Raw genomic sequence first — 27,343 nt, 5'->3', positions numbered from 1 at the left:
ATACCTGTACTTTTGCCATACATTTCCCATGCCATTACACCCTGGGTTAGCCTGGTATCTGGTTAGTATCTATTATTATATTATTAGTATCTGGTAATGAGTTTGTTTTGTTGATTGATTGTTACCTCTGTTCTCTCATTCACCTGGTTATATAGTGTTATCCAGCATGTGGACATGCTGTATTTTGGTGGGGGGAGGGTGCAAGCACCTGTAAAGTAGGGGTATGGATGACAGCATTGAACTGTGTCAATTTTGCCCTGCATGTTTATTTGCTGCAGTTGCTTTAATGTACATGAATGCTTTGCAGTTTTGAGCATCTGATATGATGTGGGACTGTGTACATCATCCAATCAGGTTTGTTGTTTGAGTCAATTGGATGCATCTGCCAATGAATGCAGGGGGGCGGGGCAGAGAATGAGGAAGCCCGGGAAGCGAGAGAGATTTTTGAGGAAGTGCGCACGAGGGGCGAGCTAGAAAAGAAACTAGATAAAAAAAAAAGGAATTGTTTGATAACGAAAAAGGAGTTCTAACATTGTTTTCTTGACTCTAAAAACTGAGGGGCGCCGGTCGTGAACATCGAGGTCTCACCGGTGAACAGCGGATGGTTTTCGTACCTGGTAGCTTATGCTAATAACACTTAGCTCGCGCATCGCGTTGAACACGGATTGTGAGCCACGTTTGGTGAGCTGGAGTTTCGCGGGCTAAAGGATACCACGAGACATCGCTTCGGCCGTGAGGACGGACATTTTGTGAAGCAGAGGATCGGAAACTAGTAACTCTTCATCTTGGTGAATTTTATAACGTGCACCAACGGGCCCCAACAACAAGCGTTTTGAGAACTATTACATTTGTTGTTTATTTGATATCCAAAGGCATTGTTTTACATGACCTTTTTATTTCATTTGAAGTCATTGAAGTCATTGACATTGATGCTGCAGTCTGATTATTGCAGTAAATTAATAAACTCTTATTTGTTTCTATGTTATTATAACTGGGTGTAGTGGCAACTCATTCCCACACACATACACACACCCACATACACACACGCACCCCTACACACACGCATGCATACACGCGCACGCACACCAAGTTTAGGACATTGTACTCTTACTGTATTTTTCATGTTCTGGTGACATACATTACGCACTGCTCACTATCAGTAAGTGTAGTAATCACCAGTGGAGGCACCGCACTACTGGATAGTAATGGAGTTTCTTCGTTAACCACCACAAATACTAATTCTGGGCTTTAGAGTAATTCTACATAAGTACAGGGAGATCAGCCATCGTTCACCATTTCACCGCTGAGAATCCAGGCTCCTGCTGCGCCATTTCTATATATGTTGTAGTTTAACCCTGAAAAAGGGGTTACAGTAATTTATACCATAACATTGTACTGCCCACTAATCCAGCTTTAGTGCAACCGGATCACGGTTAAATTGAGCCAGGATCACCAAGATATCCTGGCTTAATCCCTTATTCTAGTTTTGTGCAATAGGCCCCAGGTAACCCATTTTGACATGGTACAGAACAATTTGATTACAATTTTTATTGTGTATGTGTGTATACTATTTTGTCATGATTTGTGATAAATATATTTTTACAATTTGCTTTAGTCAAGAATGACATGCAATATGTGCCCAGCAGGACCAGGAGTATATAGAAACCTTGTTGATTAATCAGGAAAAGGTAATTGTTATGGCAGACACAGAGGTGGAAGCCGAAGTGAAGGCAAACAGTTTTAATGCCATAAACAACTGGTTAGCAGAGACAATGATATATCCGGTGGTGCACTAGGGAGCGTGGCCCACGAAGTCCGGAAGTGAATGCAAATGGCAGTCTGTGTCCAAATTCTAGGGAGTGCTTTAGTCGAAGCGCGAAGCTGGGCATTTACACAGGCGTGTAGTGAAAAGCACAGCCGAACCATAGATAATAACGGACAGAGATTAGAGTGAGAGAGGGGATTATATATGGTGGTTGATGAGGTTGAAACGCGAGTCCAGTGTGTGTAATTAGTACGCCGGCGAGCCGCTCCGTGCGGGCGGGGCACGCACAGGAGAAGAGTCAGGTAGCTCCCTGACACCACCCCCTCCCCCAGGGGCGGCTCCGGACGCCCTGACCCTGCGACGAGGACGACCCCTAGCCCTGGGTGCCGGGCGGTGCGGGTGGGCAGCATGGAACTCTGCTAGCAGACCCGGGTCCAGCACGTCCTGCCGTGCTACCCAAGACCGATCCTCAGCGTCGTACCCTTCCCAGTCCACCAGGTATTCGAGGCGACCCCCGCGCCGTCTGGAGTCAAGAACCTCCCGCACTGCGTAGACGCCAGGCTGAGCTACGACCTCCGGCTGGACGGGCGCCACGGGGCCACCTGGAGGGCGAGAAATGGGCGAGACACACGGTTTCAGCAGGGACACGTGAAAGGTTGGGTGTATGCGGTACCTCTGTGGCAGCTCCAGCCGGTAGGACACGTCACTGATCTTCCTGGAGATCCTGAATGGCCCAATGAACCGGGGGCTGAGCTTGCGGCACGGCAGTTTCATCTTCAGGTCCTTTGTAGAGAGCCACACTCGATCCCCGGGGCGGTAACTAGGAGCCTCCAGACGTCTCGCGTCAGCGTGCCGGCGGGTGTTGCGGAGGGCCCGACACAACTGGGTGTGCGCCGATTCCCAGACCCGGTTGCTCTCCCGGAACCAGGCGTCCACCGAAGGCACGTCGCTGGGCTGGTCCGACCATGGGAATAAGGGCGGCTGGAACCCCAGCACGCATTGGAAAGGGGTGAGGCCCGTGGAGTCCTGGCGAAGCAAGTTCTGAGCAGACTGGCGAAGCAAGTTCTGAGCAGACTCCGCCCAGGGCAAGAAACGTGCCCAATCTCCCTGATCGTGGCTGCAGTAAGTCCTCAAGTACCTGTTCAGCTCCTGAATCTTGCGTTCCACCTGGCCGTTGGACTGAGGGTGGTAACCTGAGGTCAGATTCACTGACACCCCCAGGAGCTGGAAGAAGGCACTCCCAAACCCGAGATGAGAACTGGGGCCCACGGTCCGAAACTATCACCTCCGGGAGACCGAAATTCCTGAACACATGATGAAACAGGGCCTCGGCTGTCTCGAGGGCCGTGGGCAGCCCCTTCAGAGGCACAAGTCGGCAGGCTTTAGAGAAGCGGTCCACCGCTACCAGGATACACGTGTTACCCCCTGACCGTGGCAAGTCGGTCAAGAAGTCGATCCCTAGGTGTGACCAGGGGTGCTGAGGGACGGGGAGCGGCACCAACTTGCCGACGGGCAGGTGGCGAGGTACCTTGGCCATGGCGCAGGTGGAACACTCCTGGACGTAGCGGGTAACCTCTTCTGCCATCCTCGGCCACCAGTAGCGAGCCTGAAGGAGCTGGACTGTCCTCCTCTCTCCTGGGTGGCCCGTGCCCGGTCCCTCATGCACCGACTGGATTAGCCCACCACGGCAGGATGTGGGAACAAAGACCCTTCCCTCAGGGCAGCCTCCGGGGGCAGGCTCCTTGTTGGGGGTGGGCTCCTTGATGGAGGCAGCACGGATCTCGCTGTCCATGTCCCAGACAATAGGCCCCACGACGATCGAAGGGGGAAGAATGGGGTCCGGATGTCTGGGTTCCTCAGGCCCGAACATCCGGGACAGGGCGTCGGCCTTTCCGTTAAGTGCCCCAGCTCGTTAGGTGACGTGAAATTGGAACCGAGTGAAGAAGAGGGCCCAGCGAGCCTGCTTGGCATTGAGTCTCCGGGCCTCCCGCAGGTACTGGAGATTCTTGTGGTCTGTGACCACAGTAAACGGGTGCTCTGCACCCTCCAACCAGTGCCTCCACTCATCCAGGGCGAGCTTAATAGCCAGAAGCTCACGGTTGCCGATGTCGTAGTTCTGCTCTGCCGCCGAGAGCTTGTGTGAGAAGAAAGCGCACGGGTGGAGCTGTGGTGGGGTGCCTGATCGCTGAGAGAGAGCGGCCCCCACCCCCGTCGAGGAGGCTTCCACCTCCACCACAAATGGCCTCCGGGGGTCTGGATGACGCAACACGGGAGTGGAGCAAAAGCGCTGGCGGAGCTCCTCACTGCTTTTACCTTCCTGTCGTTCATCTGTATTCCCCGTGCACTGATGACGTAGCCCAGAAACTGCACCTCCTCACGGTGAAACTCACACTTGGAGAGGTTAAGGTAGAGCTGTTGGGAACGAAGTGCCCCTAGGACCTCACGGACGTGGTGATGGTGCTCCTCCAGGTTCCTTGAGTATATCAGGATGTCATAGATGTAAACCATGATGTATCTTTGTAGGAAGGGTCGGAGCACCTCGTTCATGAACCCCTGGAACACAGTTGGGGCGATAGATAGGCCGTACGGCATGACCCGGTATTCGTAGTGTCCGGAGGGCGTTATGAAGGCGGTCTTCCACTCGTCCCCCTTCCTGATGCGTACCAGGTTATACGCGCTCCGGAGATCAAGTTTAGTGAACACCCGTGCCTCCCTTAGGGCTTCTAGAGCTGCTGGGACAAGCGGGAGAGGGTAAGGGAGAGGGGAGATCTGGGCGTTAAGCTGTCGGTAATCAATGCATGGACGTAGCCCCCCGTCCTTCTTCCCCACAAAGAAAAAGCTCGACGCAGCCGGGGAGGATGACTTAGTGATATACCCCTGCCGGAGAGCCTGCTGGACGTACTCCTCCATAGCCTGATGTTCTGGAGCGGAAAGGGGGTAGACTCGGCCCCTTGGCAGCTTAGCCCCTGGAAGCAAGTCGATGCAGCAGTCCCTGAGCCGGTGAGGGGGGAGACGAGTAGCCGCCTGGGCACAGAACATGTCCTTGAAGGCCTGGTACTCCGTGGGGATCGCTGCCTGCTGGGATGTCGTAGCTTCCTCCACCCTGGTGGCGCCTACCAGGGCATTGGGGATCCTGGATGGCAGCCGGGAGAGGCAGTGTTCCCGGCAGTGGTCACTCCATTGCAGGATATCGCAGGGGTCCCAGGAGCATGCAGGGGCGTGCTGTTTCAGCCAGGGCCTACCCAGGATCACGCTGACAGTGGACTCGTCGAGCACCATGAACCTTATTTCCTCTCTATGGAACAGCCCCACACATAGAGTCACTATGGGCGCACAGTACTTCACCCAGCCCCGACCCAGTGGGCGTCCCTGGATGGTCTGGACGGCTAAGTCCTGGGAACCCCTCTCCCGGGGGAGCTGCAAGCTGTTGAGGCAGGCTTGAGAGATGAAGTTCCCTGCCGAGCCGGAGTCCACCAGCGCATCCACAGAGAGAGAGAGAGAGGGAGTTAGAAGCGTCACCGGGAGTGTGGACAGAGTAGAAATGTCAGATGGAAACTCTACCGTACTCACCGCTGCCGGTGCAGGACACGTGGGGCATCTGGCGCTGGAGTGGCCCGGGCTCCCACCATACTGGTACTTGCCCGAAGCCCGGCGGCTGTTCCTCCCCCACCGGGGAAGCCTCTGAGAACCCAGCTGCATGGGTTCGGCGTCAGGGGTGGCCGCCAGTCCAGGCTGTTCCCCCGAGGTTGGTGACATGGGGTGGCATGCGGACAGTCGCTGAGAAAGGCCGATGGATTTCCCAATGAAGTCCTCCAACCCCGTAGCGTCATCAAACACCGCCATGGCCTGTTTAATCTCGGGAGAAAGACCCAGCCGATATACCCCCAGTAGCGTCGCCTCGTTCCAGCCACTAGATGCCGCCAAGGTGCGGAAACGCAAGCTGTACGCCGTGATGTCATCCCTCCCCTGGCGCAAGCTAAGCAGCTGGTCCGCTGTGGATAGGACCCCGGAAGCGGCACTGAAAACTTCGCAAAAGTGACCAGATCCTGAACCGGATCGGAGGATGTGCTGGGTCGGTTCTCCATGTTCCGGTAAGTAAATTCCTCTCTTATTCCTTTTTTTCTTTTTTTTTTTTTCTTTTTTTTGAGGTCCGTTATTCTGTTATGCCAGACGCAGAGGTGGAAGCCGAAGTGAAGGCAAACAGTTTTAATGCCATAAACAACTGGTTAGCAGAGACAATGATATATCCGGTGGTGCACTAGGGAGCGCGGCCCACGAAGTCCGGAAGTGAATGCAAACGGCAGTCTGTGTCCAAATCCTAGGGAGTGCTTTAGTCGAAGCGCGAAGCTGGGCATTTACACAGGCATGTAGTGAAAAGCACAGCCGAACCATAGATAATAACGGACAGAGGTTAGAGTGAGAGAGGGGATTATATATGGTGGTTGATGAGGTTGAAACGCGAGTCCGGTGTCTGTAATTAGTACGCCGGCGAGCCGCTCCGTGCGGGCGGGGCACGCACGGGAGAAGAGTCAGGTAGCTCCCTGACAGTAATATCCCAAAGTTTTTTGTGTATAGTTTCCATGAATGTCCTGTCATTTTGCTCACTACTCAAAGATACTCAGTTTACTGTCATAAAGGAGTAAAGGAACCAGAAAACATTAGCATTTAAGAAGCTGAAATTTTGACTTTTTTATTTGTAATTTTATTTTATTTTACATATATTACATATTTATCTGTATTACATTGGTTTTAATAAAAACAGACAAGAAGGTCTAAGTCTGACTCCTTCATCTAAAGATTCAAACAATAGATTAAGTAGAAGAACTTGAAGAGGATCCTTTGTTAGAAGAGCGAGGGACTTTAAAGCACACCTGCATTCAAGGTAAAACCAACTCTGATAGTTGATTTTGTGTTTTCAACACTAACCCATGCAATCCAAGACACATTCCTTAGTGGGATTGTGGAAGGGTTTCCTACGCAATCCAAAAACAAGTGTCACTAAGGGACACGTACGTCAGTATAAATTACTTCAATACACCCATTGATTTTCACCACTATGTTGTGTTGCAGAAGGAGAATGTAGTCCAGTCAACCTTGAAAAAGTATTGGAGTTTACATCTGGAGCATCAGTAGTAGGGTTGCAAAGGGGCGGAAAGTTTCCGGTAAATTTCCGGTAAATTTCCGTAAACTTTCCACAGGAACTTAATCTGGGGAATTTTGGGAATATTCCAAATTGGAAACTTTACGGGAATTTATGGAAATCTACAGGAATTTACAGGAATTTATGGGAATTATTTGGAAATATAGGGAAATGTATATAAACTATATCATATACAAATACAAACATAAATAAACATTTTGTTTGGTCATAAGCAGACATGCATGCAAGATAATACAAATTTTAAAAATGATCTCTTGACTGATTTAATTGTAAGTAGAACTTTAATTGATTCTTTCATTGAGTAACACATTCATAATAAACATTATTATGCTTGTAATAAACTTAATAATTGTAATAAGCATATTTCCCTATAATTGCTGTAAAATGAAAGCATCCCCCACCCTTGCCCTTCTAAAAAAGTCCCAGTCAAAATGTAAAATGAAGCATTTTTTCTCAAGCTTATTAGGTCTCTGCTTCTGTGGTAGTCAAGGCCTGGAAAATGGAGGTGAATCCCTCCTTAAGTGACATATGGAGGTTTTTTTTATTTCAGAGGGAGTGTGTGTGAGGGGGGAGGGTCATCAAATTATCTGTGTATGTGTAACAATCCTAATTTACTGCTTATTAAGAGTTAGTAAGGTAGTTATTAAGTTTAGGTATTGGGTACAATTCAGAATAAGGCATTAATATGTGCTTAATAAGTACTAATAAATAGCCAATATTCTATTAATATTCATACTAATAAGCAACTAGTTAAATGACCCTAAAATAAAGTGTTACTGTGCATGTTATGGAAGAATGCAAGTACCTGCAGGGGGTTTGGCCTCAATGGCCCTCCAGTAAGCAGTGTGCTGTGTGCAAGTGACCGAGATATGCAGGGTACAAATTCAGGGTTATTTTAAACACAATTATGCTGCAAGATTTTTTTTAACTACATTTAAGTTCCTTGTTATAGGCAACTCTGCATTTTCTTAAAATTCCCAGTTTATTTCCATATATTCCTGTTAATTCCCATATATTCCCGTTAATTCCCATATATTCCCGTTAATTGAAAATTCCCGGAATTTTGCAACCCTAATCAGTAGTGCCTCCCCTGGGATTTCTACATTGTCAACAAATTCAGTTCCTTCATGAAGCCAATAAAATCTTTTCAGAGGCAAATACCTGCCAAATAATCCTCCGCCTGCCCAAACATAATGTTTTATAACATCTTCAAGAAATATGATTGAGGGAATTATGCAGGCTCCTGGTTTGAGTTCCATGAACAGTCTGTGAATGTAATAGTTCACCCACACCACTGCTGTTTGTAACTTCTTGTTGTTGGTGTTCCACACTGTTTGTCACCTCAAAAGCTTGAATCAAAAATTTTCTAAATTTAATGTTTTCTAGAGTTTCTACAATGTTTGCAGAACTTTGCTATGTTTACTATAGGTATCAGTGAACTGAACAAATTAATGTATTTTTTTTAATCCAAAAAAAAAAAAAAAAACTACATAAATTGTAATAAATTGTTGCATTTCAGGGGGGCACGGTGGCTTAGTGGTTAGCACGTTCGCCTCACACCTCCAGGGTTGGGGGTTTGATTCCCGCCTCCACCTTGTGTGTGTGGAGTTTGCATGTTCTCCCTGTGCCACGGGGGTTTCCTCCGGGTACTCCGGTTTCCTCCCCCGGTCCAAAGACATGCATGGTAGGTTGATTGGCATCTCTGGAAAAGTTGTCCGTAGTGTGTGATTGCGTGAGTGAATAAGAGTGTGTGTGTGCCCTGCGATGGGTTGACACTCCGTCCAGGGTGTATCCTGCCTTGATGCCCGATGACGCCTGAGATAGGCACAGGCTCCTCGTGACCCGAGGTAGTTCGGATAAGCGGTAGAAAATGAGTGAGTGAGTGAATGTTGCATTTCATTGAGTAAAATAAGTATTTGATCAACCAACTAATTCTGGCTCCCACAGACTGGTTAGGTGCTAATGTGGTACACAGATTAATTTAAGAAGGGATGTTACATTAATTAATTGCAGTGTAAACAAATGTATAAACCTTATAATACAGTAAGACGAAAAATCTCTCTTGTGCTCTGTTGACAGTAGATGCATTCAGTTGTGATTTTATGTTTTAGGTTTTGATAGCATTTGGAATTTCTGCACAGCATGTCAGATACTTTATCTTCAAATCTGAAATGTGATCAATAGCATGAGAGATTGACTCTGATTGATTTGAGATTGCCTTTCAATTAAAGCAGGGAGATCATCAACATCATCATCAGTAGTGGGTAAAGAGTCAATTCCATGTCATGTCAGAACTGGCTCCAAATTTTGTGGTCTGTAGGGATTTTCCCCAAACACATTGTTGAGTGCAGCACAGTCCACTGCTATATTTAAGAGCATGCCTTCTGTCCAGATTTGACTGGGTGTTCGATTGTTTTCTGTACGCAAAGCATGGTTATTCCAGGCCTCCCTATGCGCTCAAGGGTTTTTTGAATCTCGGGAAGAAAAATTGTGTGAAGAGAAAGTTTGTGGATATCATTACTTGGATCCAGAAGGTTTGAGTCCTCAAGAGTATAAAACATGCTGTAAAAGGATTGCAGCACATGCAAAAACACATCCCTCAAGAGACGTTTGATTCTCTGGTTGTGGACCGATTCCCCAGTAATGAAACTGTGGTGCTCAATACCCTGCAAAAGATTCATAAAAAAGACCTGGAGGTTCTCAACACCATAATCTGATCTGACTCTGGACAGCAGTCCATACAGGCACGTGGCTTTAAGAAGCTGAGACAGCACAATGTTGGCACGGTTGTCAGTGTTGCAATTCAGATAAGTGATCACCCGCGAATGTCAATCTACGGCTCCATGAACTACAAAGCCCCATCTAAAAGGGTGAATACAAAGAGAGAAAACATACTTGTGGTTATTGAACAAGTACCTATTTAAAGTGTGAAACAACAAATAAATAAAGGTGTCATGACAATGCTGTGTTAGATGTCATCACTGTGCTTTTTATAGTCTACCACAAGAAATACTTGAGTTGCAGCCTTTATGATCAAGACAAACAAAACAGGCTGCCAAGGTCATACATTTACACTAAAGCACACAAATGAAACTATGCACTGGCTGTCTTTATTGGCTAATAGCTATTTCACTGGTGTTCTATGGCATTGCCAAATAATTGTCAGTAGCACTGACTTGATGTCTATTGCATTGCTAAATCTTGAAAACCTGACCTATAGCATTGACTAAAGCATTACAGTATAGAGGTCATCGATTGTGGGTAACCAACATTTTTCCCCATGCTGAATTTACCTTATAAGGCACATATTTCCATCTATATGCCAAAGGCTGTTGGGGTAAGGTGCATGATACATCCGTCTTGCCACAGTGCTGCTCCATCTCCTAGCAGTTGCTGCTGGGTTTACCTGAGCCAACATCTCTCACACCATAAAGTAGTAATAATGTCAGTTATTAAAAAACAAATAAATCTGTTATAGCATAAAAATTGTACAATACAGTAAACGATCACTTACTTCATATTCAGAATTTGGATGCAGGTTTTGAAGCCTTCTTACATGATGTTCAAGTTCATTTTCTATTGCAGAAAATCTGCTCCTCACTGGTATACCAAGCAACTTTGACCTCTTATATAAAAATGAGGAGGAGCATCCCAAAAGTTTTGCAATTCGCTTAACTGTGTTGCCTTGCTTCAAAAGAAAATCAATTTGGTCCCTGGTTACCTGAATGGCTGGTCGTCCTTGTCGTCCTGAAACAAAGGATGAATATAAATAAATTATATTTTAAATTGTATTACTTATCAAAAAACACACTGTCAATATAATTTGATTGTAAACCACAGTTTCAAACGGAACCAAGCATTGAAGTGAATCACATGAATGTCCGTGTACTTTGAGTCCTCTACTTTAACTGCCTCTTTGCATTCATCCTCCAACCACGGCATCGTTTTTTTTCCACCTTCCTTTACCCTTAGTGTAGCAGCCCCTTAGTTCCAAAGAATAAGGCAGAGAGTTTTTCACTGATGCTTGAACGTTTATTTTTGATGCAATAAACCTTTTCTTTGCATCAGTCTGCATTAACAGGTTCCATGCATCCTTTCTTGCCTTCAGTGTATTAAACTTAATGCTTCACACTTCATTGCATGGTAAAACTATGTATATAGAAAGACAAATAACAAATAAACATAAGCACATTAACATAAACATAATAAACAAATACATAATCACACTGTAAATCCTTTTAGAGCAGACCACGGTAATATTTAGAATCACTTGCAGAGTTCAATCTGCCTTAATCAGAGTGTAATGTCACAAATAAGTAATACCTATAAATGAACATGAACTATTACACAACATACCTCGTTCCGCACTCCTAAGGGGAAACTAAACCATTAATATGTGAACTTATCCATTGTTGTCTCTGCATTTTGAGCATCTGCTAACATGTGAACATTGTGCTGCAAATCATCGACCTCTGACCTCATTTTCCCCAACATTGCTATATTTCCCTCTAGTGATGGCTTAAAGAGAGAGAAGAGGGCGGTCATTACACTTAGGGACAGAGTGCATAGCTGCCAATTTTTCACCCATTTATTTTTTTACCAAGCTCTTCTTTTACCTTGCTCTTCTACACACACACCTTTCACATAAAGACAAAACAGAACATGAGACCAGTGTTAGGGTACGTCTATTATTCCCTTCCTGGATCTACTGTGTGATTAATATCAAACGTTAAATCATGTTTTAATATCAAACGTTAAATCATGTTACTAATTATTATTGTATTTATTGCATTGTTTATTGTGTTTATTTATTTAATTATTTTTTATGCTTTTTAGTTCTATTGTTTATATTATAGTTTGTACAGCACTTTGGTGAACACCTGCTGTTTTAAAAAGGTGCTCTATAAGTAAACTTTGATTTGATTTGATTTTAAAGCACAATAAACTCACCTAAATGAATTCGAGAGGCTGAAATCCCTTGATTTACAGGTAACATAACTTCAGACATCAGTGTCCTGAGACCATCAAGACTCTGTTGTAGGTCCTCAAGTGTGTCTGGAGACAATAAATGTTCAATACGACGCAAATTTCTTAGACAACTCTCAAGTGAACGAAGCTCTCGTTCCCCACAAATCCCTTCCATTTCATGGCATTTTCTAGTTATTTTATCTACAACAGCAACCGCCATTTCTTCTGTTACTCGTAAACCAGCTCAAATGATTTGTTTGCTGGGTGAATATCCAAAGGAATATCCAAGTTATTGATTTTTTTAATTATGAAAAATCATAAAAATTATACAAAAAGACATTTTCCCCCAAATAAGTGTTGTAGTAAAACTATCAGGACATCAGTGATGTGTAAGCTGAATTTGGTGACAGTACAGTGTATTACATTGAAGTTACTGAATTGACTGTTTGACTGTATTGACTGTTTTTATAGTACTCGCTTTTCGGGTTTTGCACTTTGCAGACGGTCCCTTGGAATCTGTCTCTTAGGTGTTCGCACACAGAGACTTATGTATTTTGTCCCACGCGGAGGAAAGCTGATTTTGAGGAAAATGTAGCTGTCGCTCTACATTACTACGATAGAAAAGAGATGTTATTTGTGTAATAAGAGCGTTTAGCTAATGAGTTATTGACTTGGGGAAACTCGAATCTGTGAATATGCGGCCAACTTTACTTAGGTCAAACATTGTCGGTTTCCCTAACTGTCAAAAACTAATGGGTAACTAGCATGGATTAGCTGCGGTCGTTAACCAAGGACTGAAACAAACCAACGTAACCAGAAATATAATTTCCTAACATTCAATATCATAAAACACATTCTCACTTGTGAAATGTAATCCCTTGCTGTATGATTTTTAGATTTCGTTCGTATGAACATTCAAACGCAGCACAGAAGTCCGGCACTGTGCATGGATTTGAAGTACAAGACCCCTGTACCAAGATGGCGGCGGTTTTGACGCATTTTTAGGACCCCAAGTCGACATCTAGGTGGGGATGCACTTATTTCCAGGGATTTCAGAACAGCGTAACAGATATTGCGTCATCGGGTGGGCGTGGCCTATTTGATAATCTAACCATAACTGTAGTTTTTGCTTGTTTATTTGTTTTCTAAAATAAATCTACCTGTATGACTGTTTTGTCCTTCGTATGTATGTTTTTTTTAAAGAGGGCGTTTTTCCGGACCTCCGGAAACACGCCCACTTTACGTCTGGTAACGAAACCCCTGGAATTTAGTGAATGCCCATCTAGGTGTAGATATCTATGGTAACAGGTAGCACTTTGTCACAAGTGCAACCTGTTATCCAATCATCCCAGCCCACTGTAGACTCGGGGTCGGCAACCGTAAACACCCAAAGAGCCATTTGGACCCGTTTCCTACAGAAAAAAAAACACAGGGAGCCACAAAACCCTTTTGACATCTAAAATGAAGATAACACTGCATATATCGTTTTTTACCATTATGGAAAGTATAGAAAAAACTAGTGTGTTGCATTTATGAAATCAATGAACTGCTACCGAGTAAACGAAATTTTATTTCTGCAAGCAAACAAAAATATTTTGAACAGTTTGAACTAACCTTAACAAAAAAGACGCTGGGTGGAAGGTTACTTTCAAATAAAATGTTCAATGTCCGAGTCCTCTTCGTATTCATGACATCAAAATTTTAACACTTAAGTAAAGTTGGCCGCATATTCACAGATTGGAGTTTCCCGAGTCAATAACTCCTGAGCCAAATGCTGTTACTACACAAATAACACCTCTTTTTTTATAGTAGTAATGTAGAGAGGCAGCTACAACCCAATTTTTCCTCAAAATCATCTTTCATCCGCGTTGGACAAAATACACAAGTCTCTGTGCAAATGGCTGAGAAAGAGATTCCAAGGGACCGTCTGCAAAGTGCAAAAACCCGAAAAGCGAATACAAACAAAAGTCAATAACTTCACTGTAATACACTGTACTGTGAAGTTATTGATGTTTTTATTATGAAAAATCATAAAAATTATACAAAAAGACATTTCTCCCAAATAAGTGTTGTAGTATAACTATCAGGACATCAGTGATGTGTGAGCAGGTGACAGTACAGTGTATTACAGTGAAGTTATTGACTGTTTTTTGTATTCCCTTTTCGGGTTTTGAACTTTGCAGACGGTCCCTTGGAATCTGTCTCAGGTGTTCGCACATGGAGACTTGTGTATTTTGTCCAACGCGGAGGAAAGATGATTTTGAGAAAAACAAAATATGACTCATATTTTGAGCGACAAAAAAAATAAACACGGTTTATTTTAATGTTACAAGAGCAAAATCTTAGAATTTTATTTTTTTAAACTAACTAACTAAAATAAAATAAATTTAAATTAAATATTATTTTCCAAATCTACAGGGAGCCGCAGCAGAGGGATGAAAGAGCCACTTGCGGGCTCCGGAGCCGCGGGTTGCCGACCCCTGCTCTAGCGTATCAAATGGCGTGTTGAAATCAGAATCAGAATCAGAGGGCTTGTTGTCATGGCAACCACCAAGCTGCGCGTGTTGTGAAAAACGTGTACGTGTTGAATACGTGTTGCTCGTAAGTAGCTAACTAACATTATACACGTATATTCTGTTTCTGGTGTATATATACATGTAACCAAATAACGGTGAAAACAAAAACGGGTTCGTATGAGAAATATTAGCATAATTGACATGACTAATGTGTTCATGAGGTGTTGACAGATATGTTTTAGGTAAAAGCGCTTACTGTTATCGTAGCAAGTTTGTTACTCTTTACTCGCTAATGTTTACGTTAATTTATCCTTTATTTTTGTATGTATTTATTTATCAATGCATATTATTCTAGAACTCCTCGAACTGTGTTCATTTGTTTTTTTAGTTGCTTGATAAATACAGAAATATGCCATTAACTATGGTCTATCTGTCTGCATTCGAGTTTCCAGATTTGCAATCCTTGCCTCTGAAGATGTCAGAATAATTGAAGACTAAAGTAGCAGCATCAAGAAATCCCAAGCTGGTAAAAATGGAGGACAAAACCAGAAAGGTGAATAAGAAATGATGTGGGTCTGACTTGACAATTAACAGAGCTAAATAATGTCACCCAAACATCTAATCATAACATTACAACAAATGAAGATCCTGTAAATTTGGACAAACATTCACAACAAACTCCTGTTCCTGAATGTGTGTAATGCATAAGAAGACTAACTGTAAACCTCAGCTTTCTGAAACCTTTATAAGCCTGGTGCAAAATCTTTTGTCCCAGTGTCCCATGTATTTGTAAAACACATACTGTATGACTGAAGGTTTTTTAATATTAAGTTTAAAAAAGTCACCATATATTAAAAAAATAATAATTGTTGCAGCAAATACTCCCATTCTAGTGGTGCAGCAGTGGTCCAACAATTTATGATGCATGTCTGTATAACTGGAATATATTAACATTACATAGTAACACTACATAAATGTTTGCACTTATGCACTTACAGTAGGTACTGTTGAAAATGATACCTGCATAAATAAATGTATTCTATGTTCATGAAGGAACTCATTGTGGATTATCTCATTATAGCTATCTCCATCTGTATATGCACATGAAATGTCTCAGTCGACAGAGGAGAGACATACTACTACAAATAAGATGTCTCCACCTCGCATTCTGGAACTTTTAGACATGAGTAAGACAACACATCAAAAGGTAAAATTGACTGGTAAACTATTTAAACTATTCTTTCTATTGTGAGATTTGGTTGTAAATGTACTTTAAATGGACAGAAACATTTGGCTTTACTGGATGCTTTTAATGGGATTTTGATTCTGTGGTATTTATGCAGGGCAAATGTGTGCATTGCATGTATACATTGTACCTCTGAGTACCACTTTCTCTTGATGTCATGTCATGTAATGTAATGTATGTAATGTAATGTAATGTATGTAATTGATGTCAATAAGTCATATCAAGGGGAAGGGTGTATAGAAATGGAGGTCTTAGAAAAATGACCTTTCGTTTCTCTGAGGGGCTTTTTGTTTTGTTTTGTTCCCAGTTTTCTGCTGTAGATGTGGACCATCCTTTCTTCCAGCCATACCCGTCTGAGATTGTGTTCCAGAACTATCTGCCCTCTGAGATGTATGAAGTGCCACTGGTGTTACGCAATAATGACAAGGTGACTTCAAGATGGGCTCAGCTCTCTGTGTGTCTGAATATAAATACATTTTTAATCTACATATCTAATCTAAGATGATCTACATATATGGCAGTACATATGGTGTATGGTGGTACAATCTAACGTACCCCAAACTGACTTCCCTCAGTTACAAAGGCAAGAAATCATTAGAAGCATGAATGTAACGCACATAGACAATCTTTGTAGTATTGTATGTCTCTTTAAAAAATAAAAGAGACATATATATATATATATTATATATATATATATATATATATATTATATATATTATATTAATATTAATATATATATTAAACAAAATTACTCCAAAGTAGATGCAGATTACAGAACCACTTTTACAGTATGTGCTAGACTATGGTTGTGATATACTGTATACACACATATATGTGTGTGTGTGTACTGTATGTATATATATATATATATATATATATATATATATATATATATATATATATATATATATATATACATGATTTGGACACTGTTTACCATAAAGCACTGAGGTTTGATGCTTGTTTGTATGCTTTTTGTTAAACCTGTGTAAACTGTGCTGCTGCCTATTTTGATCAGGTCTCTCTTGCAAAATAGATTTTTAAACTCAGTGTTTTTCCTGCTAAAAAAAAGGCAAAAAAATGAGAAGACAAGAACATACATGTTAATTGATCAGTCAATAATATTATCTTACTAAGAATAAGAAGTATTCTTTTCACACAAAATAAACACATGACCATAACACATCTGAGTTAGCAGACAGCAAATACATCCATATAAATAAAACATATACCTGCACAGTGTAAGCTTAAGGTTTAACAATAGATCATTGCTAGTGTTGGCAGTCATGGGGTTTCAATTGACAACATTTTGACTACTACTCCAGAACCTTTGCACTTCCTGGTTCAACTAATGAGTTTGGTGTAAACTTTACAGGTCTTAATGACTGGAGCTGAAAATGCCACATGCATATAATTTCACCAACAATTGAAATGGTATATGCGCAAGTACACATATGGTTGTATCTAAGATTGATGTGGGTTCTCCTGCAACTTTCAGATCCCTCGCCTTGTGAAGGTGGTTAAAGACGACTCACTATATTTCAAAGTGGTGAGCCCAGTAGATTTATGCAACAAAGTGGCCCCAGGCATGGCGTTCACTTTTACAGTTCAATTCACTCCACAGGAGAACAAGGTACGTTTTACTCAAGCTTACGTTTCCAGTCGACTGTGCAAAAATGGTCATATCACCAAAGTTATATTAAAGCAAGAGGAAGCCTGGTTTTAAATAACCCTTGTAAGAAGGCACACAAACATGAGCTACACATATACTGCTGCTTTTTCTCCTTGCTAGTCAAATTCACTGCTCAGTTTTGTGTATCTTTGCAACACAGTGGAAATCAGTAAACTTAAAGAAACTGAATTAGCACTGTATTGTATTTCAGCATGCATGTCCAGTTAAAGAGGTTAATTTTCATGACCTGATACAGAAGAAACTTCTTGGACTCTTGTTGATTCTGTCTATTTGCAAAGAATGATCAATAATAATGATTATAGATCATTACAGGTTAACATATTTTATTATGGCTTAAAGTTCTTGTACTTGTACAGCTTTTACAACTTGTACAAGGGGTTACTGCATTGAAATGTAATAAGAGGATTGGGCCTGTAGGAAATTGTATTTCTTCTAAGACCCACTCACTTCCCATTAGTTGCTTTTCTGCAGTGTGTTGTATCGGTGACTAAATTGCATTTTCACGATGGCACATTAATACTGATTGTAGCATGGTCACAAAAATTCAACATTGCTCACTAACCCACAGGAAGCATCCTGGGTTCATATTGATGACTAATGGTTTGTTTTGCTCAATGATATTAGAAGGGGCGAATATTTTTTGTTCCTATAGTGCAAAAGGACACTGAAATATAGGATTTAGTTTAGATTATGCTAGAATATAAATCAGTTGTAATATAACTCAGTGATTTAGTTGGAATGAAAATATCTCAAATCTTCTGAAAGCATGGCCACATATGACACTAAAGCAATGCTCCATATTTGAGACTAGTGTTCATTTATTCATTCATTCATCGTCAGGGAAAGTTTATCTTTGTCAGTGTCATGGTAGGTCCTGAGCTTAGGAACATTGGGCACCTTGGACTAGGAAGCTTGGATAAGATGCCAGTCCTTCTCGGGGAAAGAGTTATGAATGAACCTACAGAGTCATATGAACCTACAGAGTACAGTTATTTTCACAGAGCTAATCTTCCAAAGAGGCCAGGTTTTAACTGTTTTAACCTGAATTTAATATCTTGGAGATGTGCCTTAAAATTTAAATGATTATGAGAATGTGCAAATTTGTAGCCTCAATAAAAAAACAACATTGTGTTATAAATCAGGGTATAATAATAACATAAATAATAATATAAACACTGAATCTTCTGTATGATGATAGAGAAAATTCTATATAAGTGCACTCTATATTGTCCTGTTCATCTTCTTATCACATGTAACATCGCTTATGTATTTTATAGAGGTTTAATATTATATTATATTTTACTATATTATAATTTATCTATATTATAACAAACTCATGTAGCTTCTGCATTTCCATTCATGGTCTTTTCGATAGGATTATAGCCACCAAGTAATCTTTATGACTGAGAGGGAGAAGTTTGAGGTACCCATCCGGGCAATAGGGCCACGTGCCATCCTGGACTTTCCAGATGAGCTGCACTTTTCTCTGTGTCCTGTGAAATGTTTATCTCAGAAAACCCTCTTTGTACGCAATATTGGAAAAGGCGAGGCCAAATTTCAGCTCAGCACACAGAAGTAAGCACTCATTATAATAAAGTGAAACAGTTATTTGCATATGTGTGTGTATTTACTTTGTATTTATGTTTTTCTATAGCCCATTTTCTGTAGAACCTTCAGTAGGAGCACTTAGTGTTGGCAAGAGTATGCAGGTGACTGTTGATTTTCTACCCACAACTACAGGAGACCACAGCCAACAACTGCTCCTCCATTACCACACAGGTTCAGTATTTATAGTGTACTGCTCTGCCATCAGTGCTGCTCCACTCCAGTGTAATAACTATCATTTAAAAAAATCATATTAAAGTTCTATTGTGGAAGCATCTACTGTATCCTAATTTAAGGAAGTAGGACGGAATGGATTTAAATGAAGTAGGACTGAATGGATTTATCAGTTTTTGATTGGCACCGTAAAATAAAGGGCAGTGTTACCTACCCCTTTGGCTAATATGGTATAAAACACATTGAATCACATGTGCAGCTAGGTGAAAGAAACCGAGCATTGATGTTTTAAGGCTTTTTTGCTTTTTATTGTTTAATTTGTTATTATACTGGTTGGTTGTTTTAGTGGAGTTCCTTAATGAAAAGAAAAGCTATTTAAAGAGAACATTTCCATGTTTTGTTTCTGATGTTTTCTATCACAGTGATGTAAGCAATTCTGACATATTAGTTGTCTGCATTAAAATATGACCTTCATAAATGGCACATTGGGGTTAATAAGTTGATAAGATTTAGCTGGTGGGCAAGAGCACTGCTTATCTTTATTCATATTTAATAAGAATAAGGAAATTTTTGATTGTGCATTCGTTTGCAAAATCTGGACTGTGTATGTAGGTATGTACAGCATGTGTGTGTATATGCACATTCTCTGCAGAATGTGTCTAAGCTGTCTCAGTGCATTCATTTGCAGTCTTAACAAACCTTCGATGAGAACATACTCTTCAGTAAAGAGTATGAATTTGCAGTCTTAGTGAAAACTATGTCTTCTAAATCGCTCATTTTTATCTGTTTTAGAGACTGTCTGTGCTCTGTCTCATGGCCAGGGATGAGCTTGTTAAACTATTGTACATTCTAGATGCTATCTTAACAGCTTTATTTGTTTATCTCCTGGCTTACTGCAGTTAAATATGAATGAGAAACAGAGATGCATCATGTCTCTTTATACACCAATGCTCTTCATGCCAGCAGCAGTTATGGGAAACTCCTCCTCAGCAACTCCTCTCTCTCCTATTTCTTACTACCAGAATGGTCTCAATAACAGTGTAATATGTTTTTCCAAAATATTATATAAATAAAGGGAGACGTTTCCGAGTTTGCTGTCACAAACAGTGTGTAGTATTTAAAGAAACATGAGCATGAAACTCCTGCTTTGAATGTAGACAAATGAACAAAAATCAGTTAAAATACTGCAATGATTTCATTGCTCCTGACTCGGGCCCATGTTTTGAATTGTGAACTGCCAACTCAGAAGTAAAACACTGCCACCTTGGTTTTCATTCACAAGTAATTAAAAGCATTTGAGTCTGATTTTGATCAATGTTTCCTGAGTACAACTGTTACTTCTCAAAATGTGAATTATAATCCAATGTTATCTAATTTTGTTCTTTTATAGGAGAAGATATTTACATAAATTTGTATGGAGCCTCCACAGATATAAATGTGAGGTTGGATAAGAATTCACTGTGGGTGGAAAAGACTTACATCTCCATGGCTAACCAGTGCACAGTGGCTATTCTGAACAGAAGTGACACCATAGTGCATTTCCAGTGGAAGAGCTTTGCCACTGAGGTGGAAGAGGAACAGCATAGACTCAGGTCTAATATGTTTGCCTAAAGCACTCTTAATAGATTCTGAGAACTCCAGAACTCCTTTCTGAGATGGCTGAGATGCTCCTCCTTTCTGAAGCAGTCATGAATATTAGGGATTTTGTATTTTAATATGATCTTCTCTCTCTTTCTGACATTCTCTATCCCTCTTTTTTCCATCTAGGTTCTTTTCTAAGCTGCAGCAGGAAGAAGATGATGAGATGGAACAGTTTTTAACAGAGTGTGACGCTGACCCCACTCTTCGAGACCGCCTCTCCCTGCTCTCACGCACCTTCCAGGACAGACGTAAGCAGCCTCATCAGGACCGGCTAGTTTTCAGTGACCAGCATATCATCATAGAGCCACAGGTGTCTAATGGACACACACACACACACACACGTACACACACGCGCGCACACACGCACACACACACATATGCACACACATGTACACACACGCACACACACGTACACACACACACACACACACACACACACAATACCAACAGTGGTTTACAAATTTACAGTTTACAAATCCTGTCCTAAGTAAATAAATAGAAATAGTAAAACATTCTAGTAAAACATTAAACATTTAACATTAAAAAATAGTAAAACATTCTAGATTTATTATTATTATTATTATTATTATTATTATTATTATTATTATTATTATTATTATTATTATTATTATTATTATTATCAGTAGTGTCTAATTAACCCTGTACCATTTCACAGACCCAACGTGACCTCCCTTTTCATTGTGCAGGGTTTCTATATTTATATGAACAATTGCATGTATACATTATAGCTTATTTATTGCTTATTTAGATAAAACAATAAATTATTTGATATTGTTTAAAAATGTGGAAAGTCATGGTTTAAACGGTATAAAATAATTTAAGCATGTTAATGTATAATTTAAAAACATAGTTAAGAAAAAATGTTCTATTAAAATGTTTCAACAACATATAGCTGTGCATTAAATATATTTGTAGGTGCAAAATCATCCTGATACACAGCACCACCTTCAGCATGCAATGTTTGAACCATTGGGTACTCATGGTCCTCCAGAATGGTTTAGTAGTCCTTGGCAGTGACATATATATCAACCACAAATAGTTGGCCTGATATTGATTTGATTGGATTTTGTCAAATGTTCTCTTTATAATACATGATTTTTTTCTTGGACTGGCAGCCTTGTCAGCAAACTTCTTTGCAATATACTGTAGTTATGAATATGTAAGATGTAGTCTCTAGTGAATTACACAGTGAATTGTTGTTGTAGATAAATCTTATAATACAACCTAGCCTGTAACTGGAGACAGACAAAGTTTTTTAATTGTAGCTTTCTAGTCTCTGTTGTGGACACTACTGAGGTTACTTTTTATAATACATTTTAATTTAATTTACATTCATTACCCTTAACATGATCAATACCAAACAGTGTTGCCTTCAAACACATCTAAAAGCAACCGAAGTGCCTTAGGATGCATTTTATAGTGAAGTGGAGTAGAAAGAACATTATGGTGAAATTAGTATCTCTCTGTATTGCTTACAGGAGGGGGACATCTGGCCAAACTGCACAGCAAAAATCAACGTTATCTTCAAGCCCCAAGAAGCCAAACTTTACCAGCACACTGTATACTGTGATGTCACAGGTACTGTTTAGCCTAATTTTGATGTTAAAATGAATGTAAGTTTAAATGTGCAACAAATATCATTGTTGTTTACTTCTTTTTAAGCCAGTCATGAGTGGTTTGGATGTGTGTGTATAAGACTCTCTCATAGACTTCGCCACATTTGCATTAGTTTGCCAGAGGTTTGTGAAGAAAGGGTGGTAACATAATGACACGTCAGTCTTTTGGGATTTTAGTCAACAAACAAAATTCATGTAACATATTTCTTGGGCCCATCCTCTCATCCTTTATCTTAAAAAGTGCTTTTTCATATATACATATGACAGATTATATATATTAAGTCATTTTAATTAGGTACATTTTAAGCATAGTTAAGCTTTTAATAAAGGGATTGTGTGTGGCTTGTCAATCAAATCGTCAAAAGTAAGACTTGGCTGAGTGAATACATATTGCAACCTTTTTATTTTGATTTTGCTAATCCACTGTATTGCTTCTTAATGATGTACATTAATGATGTATTACAAATGCCCTCATGCAGGCAGAGAGACTTGTTTGCCACTGCGAATAAAGGGGAAAGGCATGGGGCCCAAATTGCAGTTTAACTTTGATCTACTGGACATTGGCAACATTTTTGTTGGCTCCAAGCACTGCTATGAGGTATGAATAACACATACATTGTCTATGCAAAAGTCATACCTAGCATTATATGACACCCTTAAAACTCCAGGGAATTTGACTCTATTTTCAAAGTGAAACCAAGTCTTTGAGATGCTATAAAATATAGACATCTATGTATAAACTGAATTAAAATATGTTTTAAAAGGTTACTTATATTTGAAAATGTCATAAATACATTTTTAAAATTTATATGTCACCGTAAGTTGTTCTGATTTGAATTGAACTACTGGTAGTTTAACCATAACACTAAGACTTAACAATAAAAAGTCTTATTTAACTGAATTCGAGAAACCTCCCAGTGGAAATCAAAATCTAACTTCAATTCACTTTAACTGAATTTGTTTCCATGCATCCTAGTTGGCTCAGTATGCCTTTGCAAGCCACTTTCTAGCAATGGATTGTGATTCTGTGCTTACCTTTACCCAAGGTGCTTGTGAGCAATAAGGGACTTATAGATGCCCCCTATAGTCTCATGCCTCCTACTACAGCTGTGGGCCTGTGCTTTTCCTTCAGTCCTCCTGAGGGCATGGTGCCACCTGGGGCTTGCCATGTCCTGGAGGTCCACTTCTTTTCTGACAAACTGGGCACTTTCTCCGAGGAGTTTTATTTTACTGTTTTGGGAAATCCCCAGCCTCTCATTCTCACATTCAGGTAAATGTCTTACTTGTTGACTTGATTTTTGCCAATGCGCTGTGGCTCTTGTAGCCATTGTTTTACAAGGGCGCACCATAGTCCTGTTTTAAAAACCTGTTTTTCCATGTAGGAATAGAAAATCCTTTCGTTATGCAGATGACAGAAATCCATAATCAGAATGCATAATCTATATGAGTATATATGATCAATTACCATTGCAAACGCTGGAAGTAGAGATTATGGTAGCACCACACTTTAGTGTCATCTTCCAAATATATTGATTTATTTTGTTCTCCCTGTCATAATCTCTTTTTTCCTTCTCTAGTAGCCACTGGTTCATTAAATAATGCATTATTTAATTATATTTCATATTGCATAACCAGTGGCCTTTACCTTCCAATGCACAGTGTGGGTTAAATTTAATTGAAAATCTCTTTGTCCTGTTTTTTTGTGGCAGGGGGTGTGTAATAGGCCCGACGTTTCATTTTAACATTCCTGAGCTTGACTTTGGACAGGTATCCTTCGGTAAATAAATTTTGTTTTGATAATATCCATGATCACATGCTTACCAAAAACCCCAGTACCACTTCCAGTTTTTCTGATTATTTTCTCTATTTGCATCTACTCTCTGTCTTGACCTCAAAAGGCTTTCCTCAAACACTAACCTGCTCACTTACCAATTCCTCATTGGTATCTATGAATTTTGGTCTACGGATCCCTAGTGATGGGATGGGGAGAGAAAGTGTGACCAGTACTGAGCAGGTAAGAGAGCTGGACAGGAATGACTGGAAGCCAGGAGACAGGGCACATGAAAGGCCTAGAGAATTCAGAGTGACACCCAGTTCTGGCACCATCCGGGCTCAGAGCCAAATGGACATCAAGGTAGGTCTCTTTGTTTTATAGATCCTCCTTTGACCCTTTAGTGCATGTCCTCACTGCATATTTGACACAAATTAGAATTGATTTCACTATGCAAAGTTTAGCTGAAAAGTTGTGAAGTTGCAGAAAAAAAAACCCTTTTTCCAAGGTGTTTTCTTCAAAATTATAAAGCAGTTAACTGCTTTAGCTGCAGTTAACTGCTTTATAATTTTGAAGAAAACACCTTGGAAAAAGGTTTTTTTTTCTGCAACTTTTTTCTGTTGCAGTCTGGTATTAATAAATAAAATAATTTTTTAGGGTTCATCCTGTGCAAAAAACCTGACATATGGGACTAAGTGCACCATGTACAATGCATCATACAAAGTGTCTTCATCCTATATATTATTCATATATACAGTACAAATGAATTGGATTGCCCAAAGGATGAGAGGTCAGGAAAGAGAAGATGGAGCAACTGACTATTCATATCCCACTTTATTTTTATTAAGTTTATTTTATTTTATTTATTCATTTTGGACAATTAGTGCAATCAGCAGACATGTTGCTCAGAGTAGGATAGGCAGTACTGTCAAGTGTGTGGTTGATTTTTTTTACTAATTTTTATAGAATATGTGAATGAGTAACCTTTTTCATCATAATTCCATATATTAATATAGGATTTTAAGTTTTTGATAAAGGAAAGGAAACTGATTAATGCTAAAAGAAGGGAAATATTAGTGGTAGACACATATTGGGGCCACAAGAAATCTGTGAAATTCTCTCTAAAGATTGTTTTTCTGCACCTGCTCACATCTGTACATCTGGCCCTCAGTATCACTTAGTGACAGCTGGCCTGGATGAAAAATTTCTAATTCAAGAACCCTGCAGTATTTTTGGGCGGCATCTGACAGTCATGACTAGTGTCTATCTGTGATTTACTTGTACTTTGAATTTTTTAAATAATTGATATTATTTAAATTAATTTTCAAATAACAGATGATTAAGTAATTGCCATTATTTGAACAAATCCAGTAGCTTATTGTTTACTGATTGTTTCCCATTTGGTACATCTGGAGGTGAATGTGTCATAAACAGTAATATATTGTGTACTGTATATATAACCATGACAGTGTGTGTCTGCTGCAGGTGACCTTGTGCTCTAATACAGTGCAGCAATACAGTCTAGCAATGGTCGTGGATGTTAATGGAGTTGGGGAGGAGTTGTTAGCTCTCCCAATTAAGGCTAGGTAGGATATTTATAGTGACTCACTCTAATCTGTTAATACTATCAAAGTATACAGTGTATTATACAAGTTATTTCTTTGCTGATGACTCTCTACAGCTGTATTGTTCCTGAAGTGCATCTGGAGAGTTCTGTGCTTCAGTACCAGCAATGTTTCCTGGGTTATCCCTATGAAAAGACCATCAGACTGATAAATGATACAAACCTCCCTGCATGCTATGGCCTTTTAGACCAGGTAACATGACCCTTAAAAAATTCCATTATCTTGTTGTCAATGATAGGAAATCATAAGATGAGCATGACTGCAACACTCTGACCAGTATGTGAAGAACACTGTGTCTCTGTATGTGCAGAAGTATGAGGAGAACCCATCTCTACTGTACTCTACTGTTCATCCAAGAGGAGTGATTCAGCCATACAGTATTGAAGAGATTCCTCTGGTTCTCCAGGCTAAAACAGTGGGCCAAGTTCAAGTCATGGCTCTTATTGCAATTTTAGGCCAACAGGATCCTCCATTGGTGAGCATATGTGTATTTGTATAAACAGAGAAATTTAACCAGTGCCTATTTTGTGCTATTATTTCAGTAGAGCTTCAAATTGTACTGTCATTTTTAATTTCATTTAATTTCCCTTCTGTCTCCCACAGGAGTTGCTCCTGACCTGCATTGGCCAGGGGCCAGTTGTCTCCATCTCTGCCACTGAGCTACACTTTGGCACCATCCCAGTGCTCACTGACATCCCAAGGACGCTGCAGTTGTTCAACAAGTCCCCCATCCCAGCCCAGTTCTTGGCACGAATGGTGGGTCTAGCTCTATTTTAATCATAATCCAAATATTACAAGAAGGAACAGATGTACTTTCACTTCATACTAGGCTATACTTCCACAGCCCACATACTAGTTAAATTTTACCCATAATTATTTCTGAGCTTTATTGAGTGCATAATGAAATAGGTAAGTGGTTTGTTGGCTTTGTAGATAATTGGCTCCCAGTGACTGCATATTGAACACTGCTCTTTCATACATTTTCTATTTAGTCTGATTTTGGGGGCTTAGGCCAATCTCCCAACAACCAGAAGACAGATGCGGAAGAATAAAACCCCAGTCATATACAGTATTTTGGCCACATTAATTATTCAACCAGCCAAACATCAACATTTTCCCAGCTATTTTACAGTTTAGTGTGAAACTAAAAATCAGGCAGTTATGTGGGCAAAAATGGCTTGCTGATGAGAGAGGTCCGAGAAGTTTATCTCCTATACAGCTAATGACCTGCATACTGGTGAATCAAGGGGATTAAAAAAAAACAACATTTTTTAAAAAAGTATTTAGTAGTTTTGATTAAAACTGAGGATGATTAACAGAATTATGCCAAAAAAGATTTAATCATATATTTTTATATAAATTTATTTTTATATTAAATTTTATATAATATTTTTATTTTATATATATATAAATTATATAAATTATTATATAATTAAATTATATTATATAAATAAATAAAATTTTATATATATATATATTATATAAAAATTATATAATATATAAATATATATATTATATATAGTGCTATATATATATATTAT

At 40.2% G+C, this 27,343-nt stretch overlaps 2 protein-coding genes across 2 annotated transcripts in view; one reads left to right on the top strand and one right to left on the bottom strand.

Annotated features, from left to right (window-relative positions):
- Positions 1-27,343, bottom strand: part of mbtps1 (membrane-bound transcription factor peptidase, site 1) — a 252,276-nt gene that overhangs the window by 45,546 nt on the left and 179,387 nt on the right. The window lies entirely within an intron of this gene.
- LOC132851104 (hydrocephalus-inducing protein homolog) overlaps positions 14,832-27,343 on the top strand; it is a 75,346-nt gene continuing 62,834 nt past the window's right edge. The window contains 17 exon segments of the mRNA XM_060877739.1: positions 14,832-14,963; positions 15,492-15,617; positions 15,964-16,083; positions 17,155-17,289; positions 18,725-18,924; positions 19,004-19,128; positions 20,519-20,720; positions 20,896-21,079; positions 22,269-22,368; positions 22,886-23,004; positions 23,453-23,676; positions 24,116-24,183; positions 24,305-24,540; positions 25,663-25,763; positions 25,859-25,994; positions 26,113-26,277; positions 26,406-26,558. Of these exon segments, the coding sequence (XP_060733722.1) occupies positions 14,832-14,963; positions 15,492-15,617; positions 15,964-16,083; positions 17,155-17,289; positions 18,725-18,924; positions 19,004-19,128; positions 20,519-20,720; positions 20,896-21,079; positions 22,269-22,368; positions 22,886-23,004; positions 23,453-23,676; positions 24,116-24,183; positions 24,305-24,540; positions 25,663-25,763; positions 25,859-25,994; positions 26,113-26,277; positions 26,406-26,558 (2,526 nt within the window).

This window comes from Tachysurus vachellii, chromosome 9 (genome assembly GCF_030014155.1).
Source record: "Tachysurus vachellii isolate PV-2020 chromosome 9, HZAU_Pvac_v1, whole genome shotgun sequence".
In the NCBI taxonomy this organism is placed as follows: Eukaryota; Metazoa; Chordata; class Actinopteri; order Siluriformes; family Bagridae; genus Tachysurus; species Tachysurus vachellii.
This window is presented reverse-complemented; position numbering and strand designations above follow the sequence as displayed.